Below are 15,639 nucleotides of genomic sequence, written 5' to 3'. Positions count from 1 at the left end.
GGAGGGGGCCTCTGGGGCCCCAGTCCATCAACTACACCGTGAGGCGCTGCTCCCTTCTCTTGTCTTCCTGCTGTCTCTGCAGGTGTCTCTGCAGGTGTCGGCACTCAGTTCACGTGCCATCATTTTGTTTGCTGTAAGCTCCAGGTGGGGCGATCTCCTTTTTTTTTTTTTTTCTTTTCAGATTTTGTCTCCTTCTCTACCTTCCCCAGGCCTCCCCAGATTTTTTATTTTTAATTTATGTTTAGAGAGAGGGGAAGGGAGGGAGAGAGGGAGAGAAGCATCAATGTGTGGTTAGCTCTTGTGCGCCTCCTACTGAGACCTGGCCTGCAACACAGACATGTGCCGTGACCAGGAATCGAACTGGCGACCCTTTGGTTCACAGGCCAGTGCTCAATCCACTGAGCCACAGCAGCCAGCGCTCCTTGTGTACCTTATTAACGCGTATCCCCAGTCTCCAGCACCACGGCTGAAACGTGGGTTGAGCTTATGCAGGAGTGAACGAAGGAATAGTGATTCGTTGTGGGGATAAACTCTTTCAGAAACCTCCCTGTGAGCCGCTGTGGAGGGGCAGAGACCCAGCCCCCGGCGTGGACCAGTGAGGTGGCTGCAGCCACCAGCTATCGCGTCGCAGTGGGACGCTGATCTGTGGAGGGTCCGGCCTGAAGGCAGAGCTGCCGCCTGAGCCCCTCGGGAGATAAAGCGCGGGTGTGCAGCGATAAGGGCGCCCTGGGAGCCAGGGCGGCGCTGGGCAGGGGATCAGCGCACACCCGGGCCCCTGCACGGTGGTAAATATAGAACAGCATGAAAGCAGGGTCCCGGCGCCCTCTCTTCCAGCTGTGAGAGGGTCACATACACCCGAGCCAGGCTCCTGAACCCGCCCCTCCCAGGCCTGTCTTGCCCGCTGCACCTTCCTTTCTGGTCGCGGAATACGGCCAAGGTCACCGGGGCCCAGTGACAGCAGAGCGGACTCGTGCACTCGGCAAACCCTGGTGCAGAAAACAGCCCTGCCAGCCGGCCGCTGGCCCGTGGACACGCACAGCAAATCCCCACCTCTCTCTGCTCAGCCACCTATCCAAACCCCACTCGGTGATTCCAGCTTCTCCGACAGCTGCTGGGGATGCGGCTTCCATGTCCAAGGGCCGCTCACGGCAGCCCTATGAGGGGAGCCATCGGGCCCCCGAGGATGTGCGGGAGGACCCCAAGGCCCACTGGGGCTCTGCCACTCGGTCTGATGAGCACCTGCTGCGTGCCAGGCACCACGCTCAGAGCTTTACGTCCAGTCTCTCGTTGAGTTGTCTTCCCAGCCCCATAGTGCAGGTCCCCGCAGTCCCGAGTGACAGACGAGAGCACGTGGCCCAGAGAAGTGAAGTAACTGGCTCCAGCGCCCCGGAGGCCACCTGGGACCCGAATGACGTGGGACAAAAGGGATGTGGTCTGGACCAGCACAGGACCTGTCCCCCTGAGCCTCGCCCGCCGTCACGGTGAGGGGGGGGCCACCAGGCGTCCCCTGAGCCCCTCCCATAAGCTTTGCAGCCATTTCAGAAATAGTCACGGAAACCACGTACGTCGAGTGTCGTGGGAAGCAGAGTGACCCAGCCCAGGCCCGACACAGCCAGCTGATGGCCGCGGCGCTAGTGACGGGAAAGCACGACGGAATTTGGGACGAGGGACTTTGTGTGCAGAGGGACTGGAGAGTGAGGGCAGCCCGGATCCTGGGCTGGCGGGAGGCATGGACCCCGCCTGATGAGAAAGCCTAGAGGTCAGGTGACTGGCCTGTCACCAACTCCAAGGTCAGTGGTGGCTCTCAGGGACAGGGTGAGCTGGGGTCCTCTGTTGGCTGACGGCCCCCAGGGGCCGGGCGGGGGCCCACCTGGCTCACGGCCGGTTTTGGCCTCGAGGGAGGGTCGTCAGCCAACTGTGGTGCTGAGCACCCGCTGGGCCTGCTCTGGGGGCCCTCGCAAGGACAGCCGGACATTTGTTGGTTTTTCAACACAAAATGTACCTTTTCCGTTTTTCAAGGAATTATCTGATCGTTGCAAAACTTCAAAAAGAAGGAAGAAAACAGACAGGCATGGAATCCCACTGTTAATGAAGGCCAGATATTTGGGTCCAAGTTCATGGTCTCGGAATCGGGGGAAAAGGCATCTTTTCCCCATGAATGCAGCGGCCCACAGTCTGGTGGCCCACTGGCCTGTCTCCCAGCCGACCGAGGAATGTGACGAATCCAAGGACTTTTTCTTCGCCTGATAGAATGTTCTGGCCCCAGTACCCGGCTTCTGGTGTCCCCCGCCGTCACCCTCTGATGTCTGCCCTCCCCTCCCGCTATAGTATCCAGGCGGCAAAGCCCACGGAGCGGCGGTGAGGAGACCCCTCCTGTGCCCATGCCCGCTGACAAGGTGCGGCTCCTCGCACGGCCCGAGCAGAGCCCGCCGCGTTTCTGGTAAAGAGATCAGGGACATGAAAAGGAGCCAGCGTCTGGGCACGGGAGCCGACGGCTGGCCAGGCCTCCCCCGGCGCAGCCCCTGCGGCTCACCCTGCACTTGACTCTGGACCGCAGGCCCCAGAGGCCGCGGATGAAAGCGGGAGAGGAGGCATCCCAGCCGCTGCCTTTCAGCCCGCAGCCCCGACAGCTGCGGGAGGCCGGCCCCTCATCCCACCCTGGACTCTCGGGGCCCAGCCACCTGGTGGGCGGGGGTCGGGCCGTTAGCTTCTCGCACAAGCTGCGCCGAAACCAGGTTCCCGGCTTTGAAGACGATCCCTGCAGGAGCCGAGAGTTCAGTGCCTCGTGGGGGGCGGGGGGCGGGGGGCGCTGCCAGGGTTAAAAGCCCTCACTCTCCAGTACCGCCGAGGGCCCCCTCCTGGTCTGTAAACAGGGGGGTTCGGTTTCAGTTCCGAGGGCCTTCACACTAGATGGGGACCAGGGGGCGTGGGGAACAGCTCGGTGGGAGACGGCCCCGAGCCGTGTCCGTGTCGTCACCTAACGATGTTCGCCTGGGGGTTTCTTTTAACTGCGGTCTGCGGGCCCACCGCGTCCTCGGGCCTGTGGCTGCTCCTCTGGACGGCGGCCGCTCATCGCCCTGGGTTCGTGAGCGCCTCCCTCGGGCCAGGCAGTGGTGTCCGCAGAAGAAGTGGCGGCTGGTGAGCGAAAGGATGAGCCCGGAACCGGCCTGTGTGTGTGTGGGGGGGGCCGCCCCTGAGCTCCGTCCTGGCTCTGACCCTTACTCTCTGTGTCCTGCCAGCAGAGACTTTCCCCGTGGGTGGTATCTTTCTACAGGGTAAGAGCTCCGTGTGATGGGTGTCGGCCGCGCCGTGAGCGTGGACGAGGATCGCGTGGCCCCCGCATTGGTGGTGTGCGCGGTCTCCCAGCGCGCCGCGGCGGACCTGGCGGAGGGGCACCCGGACCGAGGCCAGTGTGGAGGAGGGAGGAGGAGGAGGCAGCGGGGTGTGAGGACGGGTGGAAGGGAGGGGACGGCAGGAAGGAGCGGAGAAGAGGCCAGCGTGGCTGGGGTCCCTGCCCAGGAGCGAGGGAGGGGGCTGGACGGGGGGCAGGGCTTTGGTGCCGAACCCCCCACCAGCAATGGGGACCCCTGGGGCGCCTTGGCAGCAGGGGAGTGACAGCGTCCGATTTCTGGGTTTTGATAGATTCCTCCGGCTGCCGGGTAGAAAACAGACTGGAGGGAAATGTGTTCATTTTCTATTTCCATGAACTCAGCGGCTTCAAACAACACGCATTTATTATCTTCCAGTTCTGGAGGTCAGGGTCCTACGAGCAAGGGGTCGGTGGGGCTGAGTCCTGCTGGAGGTTGCCTTCTCTAGTTTTGACAGGTGCTGCCTCTTTTAGGGGCCCTGGGGATGCCAGCACCCTCCCCCCATAATCCAGAACCATCTTCCCATCTTGAGACCCTCATCCTACCTGTGGGCACACTCTGTTTTGCCCTATGACTCGGCCCATTCACAGCTCTGGGGGTTAGGACGAGGCCGTGGTTGGGGGCCATTATTCTGTCTGACAAAGGGGCAAGGGTGGGAAAGCGGGGGGGACGGCTGGGAGGCCACTGTGGTCACCAGGCAGGAGCTAAGGGGCCCGGAGCTGGGTGGGCGGGGGCGCTGGCAGGGGAGAGAAGTGGACGGAAGGAGAGGTGGAGCCCCGGCTGCCCCCGCAGAGGGGAAGTGAGGGACGCCGCCCCCCGGAGGTGCCACGGTAACGCGGCTTCCGCTCCCGAGCCCCGAGGCCGTGCTGACTGCGCGGTGGCGGGGAAGTGCGGTCATGCCCAGTGCCCGCAGGTGGACAACCCCGTGTGCGTGAGGGGCCCTCGCCACACCAGGCCTGCTGCGGACACCCGGGGCGAAAGGCCGGGCCTCCAAGGCGGTGCTCCTCCAGCTGGCTTCTCCTTCCCCTTGAAATCAAACCCCCGCTTCTCACCCACCGTGGCTCGCTCCTAGTTAACCAAATCCTCGGGGGTGCTGGGAGACACCCCCCCGCCCCCACACACGCACACACCAGCCCAGGGGCTGAGAATCACCTGCTCTTCTCTTCCCCACACCTCTGGGTCGGCCCGCGTCTGGCCGGGGCTGGGGGATAGATAGGCCCGGCCACAGGCTGGGCCCAGGCCTGCTCCCAAAGCTCGCATCCTCCCCGGCCAGGGGCCTGCGGGGCAGCCACGGCGGAGGCAGAGGCACCAGACAGCACGTTCCCCCGAAAGCACATGCCAAGCCTCTGCTCTGTCCTATCTGCTAGCATCCCCCTCCTCAAAGCAGGTGCCTCGGGCAGGGACGTGCAGGTGTGGACACGCCACCTGCACAGCGGGGCGGACACCCTTACCCAGGAGCTCATCTGCCTGTGTGCGTGAGGCTTGCCTCCCCGGCCCCGCCCCCCACCGTCCTATTCCTCCACCCCTCCACCCCCCACCTTGGGTGCACTGGGAAAGTTTTCTGAACGTTAAAAAATTGTTAGATATACAGACAGAATGAAGAATAAAACACATCTGTGGAAGGTTTTACTTACAGTAACAAAGCAACACCCACCCACGTCGAGAAATACAACAGTGCTGGAAAAACCTCCAACGGATTGAAATTTCTACCCATTTTCTGGAGGTTACCACACTCCAGCTGCATTTAAACTCTCCCGTCTCAGAGGGTGTTTCTGTCTGGCAGTGGAGGTCTGGCCCTCCTTTCCTGAAAACCCCACACCTAACGGGGGGGTTTGCTTCTGTGTGTCCGCATATTGGCGCCTTCCTTAGCTGTCCACGCGCCCTCCATCCAGACACCACGTCATGAGCTTATTGTCATCTTAAAATGCATCCACTGACTTCTTAAAAGGTGGCACTTTCAATTTCTGATATGATAAATCTTGATCAATAGATCTGACCCAATCTAAAGCCCTTTGGAGTCCTCAATGATTGTAAGAAACGTGCAAGGTTCCTGAGACCGAGGGTTCCGTTTGAGAACCGCTGGGCCAGTGGGCTTTGGATTTTTTCACACACTCCTTGTTTTCTGAAGGCAGGGGTCCGGGCCGGGGTGGGGGGCGGGGTGAGGTAGGGTGGCCTTGGAAAGTGAATGTACTGAAACCAGGTCTCAAACGTAAGTTCCATGAATGCTCTTCTGGTCCCTCGTGGATCTGGTCATCGCTGCATTCATACACTAAGTCCTCGCAGGGACAGACGTGAATTAGGAGTTGAGGGGGAGTTTGGGGGCGTTGTTTGTCTCTGACGAGGCTGTGTGTCGCTGTACACGACACCCTTCATGTCCACGGTCACGGGCTTGCCTGGAAGAGCTTCCTCAGGCCTCCTGAGATCGCTGGTAACCCCGATGCCCGGTCCTTCCCTTCGGACCCTCCTTCTCTCCCGTCAACGGCGGGGGCTCAGCCCGCAGGTCCTCGCCTGCCTGTTGCCACAGGTGTAGATGGACGAACGCTTTCTCGGCTTCCAGAAAGTCTGCCTCTTTTTCTTTCTTTTTTTTTTTTAAATTTTGGGACTTAATTTTTTAAATTGTGGTCAAATGTTTATAACATAGCATTTACCATTTTTTAAAGATTTTATTTATTTATTTTTAGAGAGGGAAGGGGGAGAGAGAGAGAGAGAGAGAGAGAGAGAGAAACATCAATGTGCAGTTGCTGGGGGCGGGGGCCTGCAACCCAGGCATGTGCCCTGACTGGGAATCGAACCTGTGATGCTTTGGTTCGCAGCCCGTGCTTAATCCATGAGCTACGACAGCCAGGGCTTGCATTTACCATTTAACTCATTTTCCAGCGTGCTGTTCAGCGCTGTAAACACACTCACGCTGCTGTGTACCCGTCTGCACTGTCGTCTCCAGAACAGTCCCATCTTCCCGAACGGAGACTCCGTCCCCGAGAAACACTCGCTCCCCCTCCCCCGCTCCGCCCCTGGGGTCTCCCACCAGTCTGTTTTCTGTCTCCGTAACTCTGACCGCTCTAGGGACCTCCTGGGAGTGGACCCGTCCAGCATTTGTCATCTTGCGTCTGGCTTATTTCAGTTCCCACAATGTCATCGAGGTTCATCCGTACGGCAGCCTGTGTCGGGACTTCCTCCCTTTGGAAGGCTGAGTAGTCGAGTCCGCTGGCGGGGGGTGCCGCGTTCTGTGCCCTCCTCCGTGCGTCAGTGGGCGCGGGCTGCTCCCGCTGCTGCGCTGCGCTGCGCTGAGTGACGTCACTGCGAACGTCGGCGCACCGCCATCTGTTTGAGTCCCTGCGTTCACTTCTTTCGGTTGCAGACCCAGAAGTGGACTTGCTGGGTCGGACGAAGACTCCTAATTTCCGTGTTTGAGGAATTGCCTGATTGCTCCGCCCAGCAGCTGCGCCCTTTCCCACCGGCAATGTGCTAAGGTTCCTATTTCTCCACGTCATCGCCAGCACTTGTTATTTATTATTTTTTTAATAATAGCCGCCCTAATGGCTGTGAAATGGTATCTCACAGTGGCTTTGATTCGCATTTCCCTAGTGATTAGTGATGTTGCGTATCTCTTCTTCGGAGAAATGTCTGTTCAAGTCCTCCGTCCATTTTAAAATTAAAATCCCCTGTCTTTTGTGATATTTATTGTTTCATTTTACAATTAAATGGCCTTACAGAGTTGCACTGTGCTGACGGGCAAAGGAGACAGCCAGTGCAAAGGCCCTGAGGCAGGAGTGTGCCAGGCTTGTGTGACAAACCTCCCCTGAAAAGCTGAGGACAGCCCGGCTGGCGTAGCTCAGTGGATTGAGTGCGGGCCTGTGAACCAAAGGATTGCTGGTTCGATTCCCAGTCAGGTTACATGCCTGGGTTGTGGGCAGATCCCCAGTAGGGGGCATGTGAGAGGCAACCATACATTGAGTTTTCTCTCCCTCTCTTTCTTCCTCCCTTCCCCTCTGTCTAAAAATAAATAAATAAGATACTTTTTTAAAAAGCTGAGGACAGAGGAGACCAGTTTTGGCAGAGAGGTGGAGCTAATGTGAGCCAATGGGATTTCTGCAAGTTGCTGTTGGGGTGGGACGGGCATGGTCAGGGTCGTACTGGAAGGAAGAGAGTTTGGTGTTAGAACTCTGGTGGGCTGCTGCCTAACTGCGGAACAGGGCAAACTCTTCAAGCCTCACTTTCCTCATCTATGAAGTGGAGTCTGGGGCGACCAGCTGATGATGAGACTTGGAGGACCCCACACACAGACAGGGGGCCGGGGGAAGGCCTCGCACTGGAAACGCCCCTGGCGGCGGGTCCGCCCCTACCCCCTGCCTGTGGGTCCCCAGAACAGACCGACTGTCTCCGGACAAATCCCTCTCCTCTCCCATGCGGCACTGCCGGGCACTGGGCTGCAATGAGCCATAGGGATGACTTCGTGGTCCAGCCGAGACAGGTGTGTCCCAGGGGACCTCTCCTGCTCTGCCCTCCTCCTCCCCCGGCCCGGGTCCCCAGGGCTGCCTGGCTTGGGCTGGAGCCACCGGGTCACGGCAAACGTACAGCCGTCCCAGGATGGGAGAGCAGGGTCTGGGGAGGGGAAACCTGACTCCCGCTGCCCCTGGAGCCTGCGGGTCTGGGGCCTCTGAGAGGCGCAGTTCTCCAACTGGCCAGATGACGAGAGTCACCTGCCCGCCAGCCTGGTTTTGCAGGCTCGTCCCGGGGGAGTCCTGTTCACGGGAGCCAGGCAGGCAGGGGGTGGAGTATGGCCCAGCCTCCTGCGGTCTGTGTCTTCCGGCAAGTTCGAGAACTTTGGAGAGTGGTTCAAACAGCCAGGGCTCCGGTGGAACCGTCCGGGTACAGCGCGACCCCTCCCCCCACCCCTTCCCCGGTCCACAAGACCAGCGTGGCTCGGGCAGGCAACATCCTCAGCTTCTCTGCGTTTCAGCTCCCTCCTCGGGTCGTGACTGGATGAGAGCCGCAGGGCCCACATGCGGCCCCGGGCGGGGCAGGAAGTGGGCGAGAACGGGTGTGGGGCAGGGATCTGCACCCAATCCCAGGCACCCCGTGGCGGCTCTGGGTGACCTGCACGGCAGGGCTGCTCACTCCGGTGAGCTCTCCCGGCGGGGGGGGGGGGCAGCGGACTGTCCCCCTGGAGCCCTGGCGGCCACGCCTCCCCACGGTGTGGTCCTGGGCGAGTCACTGCTCTCTGTGGCCAAGGTGAAGAAGAATTGTGCCACCTGCTGGGCTCGTTACCCCACCTCACACCAACAAATCTCTACAGACTTGTCAGCCAGTATTATTACTGTATTCTCCAGCCAATGGACACATTGACAAGGTGGCCTCGGTGTCTACGCTTTGAGCCGGGGGTGGAAAAACACCGTGCTCTGGGACTCGGGAGCCAGACTGCTGGGTGTTCAAGCAGCTGTGGCACTGCCTGCTGTGTGACCCTGGGCCAGTCACTCCTCCTCTCTGGGCCCATGATGGACTGGTCTGTCTCCTCAAAGGTGCGAGGGAGGGTTAGAGGTACTCCCTTGTAAAGGGCTCAGGACAGTGCTTGGCATCTGGTGAACTCCATGAGTGATAAATGCATGGATTCCAAGCCACCAGCCCCTTTCCTAGCAGCCCAGGCTAGAGGGGAAGTCGGCAAGACCTGGGGGCTGCGGGGTGGCCCCTCCTGTCCAGGTGCAGCCCCTGAGCCTGCAATACTTCCCGCCGGAGGTGGGGGCCCAGCCCGGGAAGGGCGGCGCTCTGGCTGCTGCCGAGTGTGCCGGTCTGCAGTGCGCCGGCGGGGATCTGCGAGTTCTTGTAAATACAGGTGTGGCGACACACAGCATCGGTGGATTTGAGGGGAAATCTATACAAAATAAACAGATGGAAGCTATTCTGATTTGGCCAACACCTGTTTCTGCTGGCTGGGGATGCCGCAAGGAAGCGAGAGGACTTCCGGGAGGGGGAGGGACGAGATGGGGGAGCGCGCGGTGGCCTGGCCTCTCCATCCCGGGAACCCTCTCCTCTGCGCGCGGCCGAAGGGCCCCACCCCATCCCGGGGGGGCGGGGGCGGCTTCCTTGTTTTTAGTACCACGGTTTAGCTCTCACTAATTTTCGTGCGTGGCGTGTGCTTGTCTGACTTTTTAAATTGTTAAATGTAGCCAGCTCCCCTCTAGGCCCCGAGGCGCTCCGCACTGGCCGAGCCGCCCGCGCCACCCCGGTCTCCGAGCGCTTTGCCACCCTGAAGGCACTTTCAGTTCTGTTCTCCGCTTCTCCATCCTGGCTGCGCCTTCTCCCTCCGCACGCGTCGCTTATATAATCATCGGAAAACCAAACCAACACCGCCGGTTTAATTTGGGGCGGGATCCCTGCATAAACGCCGGGCGGGGGCGGTTAGTTTACGGCACTCCCGACCCTGCGCCCCCAAGAGCCGCCGGGCGCTTCCCGGAGCTCCGCGCGCCACAGTTGGCCCCGAAGTGGATGTGGAGCCTGAGACCCTCGCCCACGGCTGAGAGCGTGGGGTCGGCTGGGTGGGCGCCCTGAGCAGGGTCCCTCCGCACCTTCCTGGGAGGAACACTGCTTCTTAAACGTGTCCCCGCCCCCAGGGACGTCCCCTCCGCCCTTCGGCGTGTGGCCCGCGCTTCCCAGCTCAGCTCTCGGAAAATGTGTGACCTTGACCATTGATTGACCTCCGGCGCTCAGTTTCCTGGCTTGCAAATGAAGATGGATTAGATTAGAGAACTGTAAAGCATTTAACCCTGGCATTCGGGGCGGCCAGTGCCCGCCAGCCACTGTTACCCATCTGCGAGAGACCTTGGGTGTCTGTGGCTCAGCTGGTCCCTGACAGATGAGGCAGAGAGGAAGGCACCATAGGAAATTCCTTGCGGGACAGCGAAAACGGAGAGAAATACTGTTTCGGCCAGCACCGCAGGCCTGTGTGAGATGAGGAAGACCCTCGGGTGTGCGGAACCCCAGAGGGTCCTGGGAGAATGCACTGGTCTGGTTACCAGCCAGCGCCAAGGTGGGGGAATTCCCGGGAGGACGGCCTCCGCGGCTGTGTGGGCTGGGCTGTGTGGGCTGGGCGGCCTGCTAAGGCTGCGGGGCAAGGATGCCGGGCGGGAGAGCCCCGAGGGCCTGAAGAGCGGGTCTGGTGGCCTGGCGGAGCCTCGGGGTGCTCCTCCTGGAGAAGGGACCGCGGCGCGCATTGCCGAGACCGGCAGGGAGGGCTCCTCGCGCACGAGGCTCCCAGTGGGGTTCTAGGCCCAGGAGCTGAACGCGCCCCTCTCCCCCTGGCCCTCGCAAGCCTGGCTCGGACCTCACAACAGAGGGGATTCAAATCAGGGCCCAGAGCCCAGACCCGAGCTCAGCCCTGTCGCCTGCCTCCCCGCAGCCCAGCCCGCAACACTGCGGTGGCAGCGGCGGTGGGCCGAGAGCCTCCTCTTCCCGGGCACCCCTGCATGGCGCAGTGCATTGCCCAGCTCTCTTAGACTCTCCTGGCATCGCCCCTCCCCCTAAGCGGCTGGGCCAGGTTGGGGGTAGCACTTATCCGAAGACCACAAGGCGTCACTGGCGCAGGGCAGCGCTGCTCAACCCTGGTCCCCGGCGCCACAGCGGGACAGCACCAGGCCTGGCCAGGTGACTCTTAACGGGGCAGCAGGGGCGCACGGAGCCTTGCTCGGTCCCTGGACACCACCAGCAATGTTCTGAGTGCCACCCAGAGCTTTGGCCACCCGATGTCCCAGGCCCCAGGCGGCCAGCCCAGCATGTCCCAGAAAAAAAAAAGTCACATTAGACCCTTATTCTGTGAAAACTGAAAGCCCAGACTCCCTCCCACTCTCCTCCCCTTTTAAGAACCGGTGGTTCCTCCCAGCGCTGGGGCCGGCGGGCAGAGGAGCTGGCGGCCAGGCCCATGCACCTGTGGACTGGGGGATCGCGGCTCAGGGCGCAACACTGCCGCCACCCTCGCTGCACAGACAACAGGTCGGGGGCAGCAGGCCAGCCCGCAGCCAGGGTGGGGGGCGGGGGGGGTGGTTTAACTTGACTTGGCCTTGGCGCGTATCCTGGGCGGTAAACCCTGCACCGCCGGAGCATCTGTCAGTCAGGACCAGGGCGATGGCCGAGGAGAGGAGGACATGGGCGGGCTGGGGAAGCAGGTTCCCTCACCACTAAAGTCACGTGGCCTAGCCACTGCTGGGGTGAGCACGGTCCGTGGCCCTAGGATATCTCTTTGTGGTCCAGGTTCTGCCCTCTGCCCGCAGCTGGGCAGCGGGGGAGACTCCGGCTGCGGGACCCCAGCTGCTTCCGCCAGAGAACCGCTGGGCCGCAGGGCTCTGGGAAGCCTGACAAGGGCTCTGGTTCTCAGCTCTTCGTCTGTCCACCGGACTGAGGCGCTTCTCCCCCGAAGCGGGAGGAGCTGTGGTGCCCTCCAGTCCCACAGGGCCCGGGAGTCCGCTCGCTCTCCATATCCCCGCGAGCACCTGGAACAGCACGGTGCGCACAGCAGGAACAGCACCGTGTGCACAGCAGGGCTAAAGGAGGGGAGCTCGGCGCGGCGGGCCTCCATCTCTCCGGCGAGACCCGGAGCCCAGCCGCACGCAGTTAGTTCCACCAGGACTGACGCTCTGCCCCAGGCAGGTCATTCAACCTCCCCGACACTCAGTCCACTAACCTTTTACCCTAGAACCACCTTCCCGCGTTGTTGAAGGTTAGGAGAGACAATCCCAGAAAGTGCCCCAACAACGGACGCAACGTGGTTTAGCGGCGTCACCGCTTTGCTCAGCGCATGCGCCTCCACCTGCAGCTCGAGACGCGCAGGGGCAGCCTCTGCCCCCCCCCCCCAGATTCAGAGTCTGAAGCGCCGCGAGCTGAAAGAAGCACACGTGCTGGGTCAGCGCACTCTCTTTAATGGGAAGGGGAGTCTCATTACTTACAGCAACAGGTAAAAACATAAATACGGGTGGGTGGGTGGGTGGGCGGGCGGCGGCAGGGCAGCACGTGCCCGGGCGCCGGGCCCAGGCTGCAGAAAGGCGGCCCGAGCTCAGGCCCGGCGCGCCCGGGCTCCCAGTCCTAACTGGCCAGGGTTCGGCCCGCTGGGGTTGCCCGTGGGCGCTCGGGGTGCGCGCCGCGGCCGAGGGAAAGGCACCAGGGTGCGGGACGGTTCACCGCAAGTTGCAAACTCGGCTACCAACTCTCTCCCGCGTAGGGACAAAGGCCCGCGGGGCGGGGAAAGCCCCAAGGCCTCCGCGAGAGTGAACGGGAACCCCGAGGGCCGCAGGAACGAGTCCGGAGCCCGCCCTCCCTCCCCCCGAGGATCGGTGCCCTTCGATGGAGGTGGGATCCGTCCCGAGCGCCCCAGGCAGGTCCCTTCCCTACCAGGCTCGGATACCGTGCAGCGTGGACACTCCCGAGTTGCCCTGCGGAATCCCGGGGCTCTGCACCGCGTTCAAGTCCCCGACGCCGAAGTTCACGAAGTTGTTGTTGGCCGCGGCCGTAGCCGACTGCGCCGGGGGCGGCCCGGCGGGGTAAGCAGCGGCGCAGCTGTAGCCGGGGCTGCAGGCCGCGCCGCCGTAGCCCGGGTAGGCGGGGTAGGCGTTGTAGCCGTAGGCGTTGAGGCCCACGCCGTAGGCGGGCGCGTAGGGCGCCGAGTCCCCCAGGCAGGGCTTGCCGTCGCGCACCAGCACCGGCACCGCGATCCTGCGCGCGGGCGGCGGCGGCGGCGGCGGGGGCAGCCCCACCAGCTCCAGAGTCTGGTCCTGCCGCTGCCGCTTGCACTTGTAGCGCCGGTTCTGGAACCAGATCTTGACCTGTGTGGACGTGAGCTTCAGCACGCTGGCCAGCTGGTCGCGCTCGGGGGCCGACAGGTACCGCTGCTGCTTGAAGCGCCGCTCCAGCTCGTAGACCTGCGCCTGCGAGAAGAGCACGCGCGGCTTCCTCCGCCGCCGCGCGCGGGGTCGCTCCGCGCTGTCAGCCTCCGGCTTCTCCAGCTCCACGGCCTTCTGCAGCGCGCACAGCTCTGCGGGGCACAGAGAGGCAGAGAGACGCTCGGTCAGAACGGCCCGGCCCGCGAAGCCCGGGCGGGGAATGGGCCCTAGTCGGTGAGACTCCGACCTGCCTCGGGAGAGCCCAGCTGGGCGGCGGCTCCCCCTTGCCCGTCCACCGAGCACCGCGGGCGGCTCGGTTTCCGCTCCACAGCCAGCAGTTGTTGAAGGCCTACTGTGTGCCAGGCATGGCTCTGGGCGCTGGAGGACGAAACAAGAGCGGTCCCTGCCCTCCGGGAGGTCACACTGTGTGGTGCGGGGGCTGGAGAGAGATTCACGATTTCAGGCTGCAAAGAAAATAAAACCCCGGGGGGCGGCGCTGGGGTGAATTAGATTAGCGCCGCTTTGGTTCAGTGGAGGGACGCCGAGGCCTCGCCCAGCGTGGGTCACATCCTCTCAAAGTTACGGAACCATAACGAGAGAAGGCAAGTGGTGCTGGTTTGATGACCTAAGCCCCCCTCCCCGCCGTGAAACTGGCGCGGTGGCTGTGCAGCGCCCAGAGGCCGCAGAACCGGCCCTGCGCGCGAGCTCGAGGTGGAATTCCAATGGGTAGCAAGCACTTCAGCCCGCGGTGCCCGCCAGCATCTGTCCGGGCCTTCTCTGTGCTCCTAGACAAACCTTTCTGGGCTCACAGGAAGATGCTCTCCCTCGGGGCTCCCAGCAACCCTTCTCCCGGCGCCCGCGGCCGCCCCGGCTCTCGGGGACCCCGCGTTGAGCCAAGGCGTCACCAATGTGCTCTCTTCCGCGGGGGCGGGGGAGGGGTGGTCAGCTTCCCCTGCTTCTGGCAAGGCGCACGCTCGCGGGGTGATTAGGCCACCTCCCCAGGCATCTGTCTCCTCTGCTGCCCCGCACCTTTTGCCCCGCCTTTTCTAACTTTTTCCAGGGCAGAACTTCTCGGCCCCGAGCGCGTGGGGAAACTGGGCCGGAAAACTAGAGATGGCAAGTCAGATTCCTGACAGCCCGCGCAGTATTCCAGTTGTAAAATCGAGGCCCTTGTTCCCAAGATTACACTCTCCTGGAACAAAGGAGGGGAAGCCCCAGAAACGCGGGTTACGGTTGGGCATGAAGGTCCTGGACCCTCCTCCAACTGTGCGTGCGTAAAAGCACGTCTGGTGTGCAGCGTTTTAGTTTGTTCACCGATCTTCCTCAGGTCCTCAAAAAGGGGCCCCATATCCAAAAGAGACTTTAAAAAAAACACCGTTACAGAGAATCTCTCTCTCTGTTCTGTCTGCTGCTACCAATCGGTTGCTCAGCTGAACAGATCCAGGCGCAGGGCTGCCGCACCCGGGGCTTTGTTAGGCCCCAAAACACACTTTGTCTCTTGTTTCTGACCATCTCCGTCCGGAATTTTTCTCCCAAACCCCCGACTGGACGCGGGGCGCCGGGGCCCTGGCTACAGGGTCCCCTCTTCCACTCCCAGCCCCCTGCGCTCGGCCCTCAGCCCCGGCGCCGGGGTCTCCTCCACCCAGGCCAGACTTTGTGGGCGGCGGGGTTCGGGGACAACATCGACTCGGAAGCGGGAAGGGTCTTGTGTCTCGTCCTTACCTTTTTTATCCGATCGAAGGTCCTTGGCAGGGTCCGGGTCGCCGTATGCACGCGGGTAGAAGGCGGGGGCGGCGGAGAAGGCAGGCGCGCACTTGGCGGGCGAGGGCGCGGGGCCCAACTCGGTGCGCAGCTCCGGGAGGCCGGGCACGGAGGCCTCGGGCCCCGCGTAGGCCTCGGGCTTGAAGGCGGCCAGCATGCAGGAGGCGGGCGCCAGGGTGGCCTCCAGGCGCGCCGAGAGCTCCCCGGAGGCCAGGCCGCGCTGCTGCTCCAGGTTCAGGATGTCTTTGACCGAAAACGGCGTGGGTGCGAGGGCAGGGCTGGGGAACATGGTGGCAGCGCGCGTCTCACCACGCCAGGTGGGCGGCAGTGAGCCGCGCTGCCCACGGCCCCTGGCAGCCTCCCTGCATGGTGCCCGCCGCCCTCGCGCCCGCGCACCCGCTTCCCCACTCCAGTTGTGGCCGGGCGGCAGGTAGTGCGGGGCTCTGGGGCGGCGGAGGCGGGATCAGGCCGGAGGAGGGGGGCTCAGCTTGCTATTGGGCCAGGGGCTGTGTTGACAGGAACGATGAGCAGTTTCGTGTCACCTAATATAGTCATTAGACTAAAAAAAAAAAAATTCCTGCTCAGCTTTTTAAAGGGGCCGCAACACACTTGAAAGGCTCTCCTTCTGCTCCTGCAGCATGAGGTGC

General features: G+C 62.4%; 1 protein-coding gene across 1 annotated transcript; it reads right to left on the bottom strand.

Annotated features, from left to right (window-relative positions):
* Positions 1–12,335: 12,335 nt before the first annotated feature.
* On the bottom strand, positions 12,336–15,427 carry NKX2-5 (NK2 homeobox 5). The gene is made up of 2 exons (XM_045826645.1): positions 14,954–15,427; positions 12,336–13,383 (listed from the first exon to the last, which is right to left on the bottom strand). Exons 1-2 carry the CDS (start codon positions 15,279–15,281, stop codon positions 12,740–12,742), a joined length of 972 nt encoding a protein of 323 aa, XP_045682601.1. The 5' UTR covers positions 15,282–15,427; the 3' UTR covers positions 12,336–12,739.
* Between the last annotated feature and the right edge of the window lie 212 nt (positions 15,428–15,639).

This window comes from Phyllostomus hastatus, unplaced genomic scaffold (assembly GCF_019186645.2).
Source record: "Phyllostomus hastatus isolate PE091 unplaced genomic scaffold, TTU_PhHast_1.1 phas_contig_150, whole genome shotgun sequence".
Lineage (NCBI taxonomy): Eukaryota > Metazoa > Chordata > Mammalia > Chiroptera > Phyllostomidae > Phyllostomus > Phyllostomus hastatus.
This window is presented reverse-complemented; position numbering and strand designations above follow the sequence as displayed.

Excerpts from the sequence above, each read along its gene's own strand:
- NKX2-5 (XM_045826645.1), bottom strand. The coding sequence starts at position 15,281 with ATGTTCCCCAGCCCTGCCCTCGCACCCACGCCGTTTTCGGTCAAAGAC. Across the intron at positions 13,384-14,953 it reads CCTTCGATCGGATAAAAAAG|AGCTGTGCGCGCTGCAGAAG; the intron begins GTAAGGACGAGA and ends TGTGCCCCGCAG.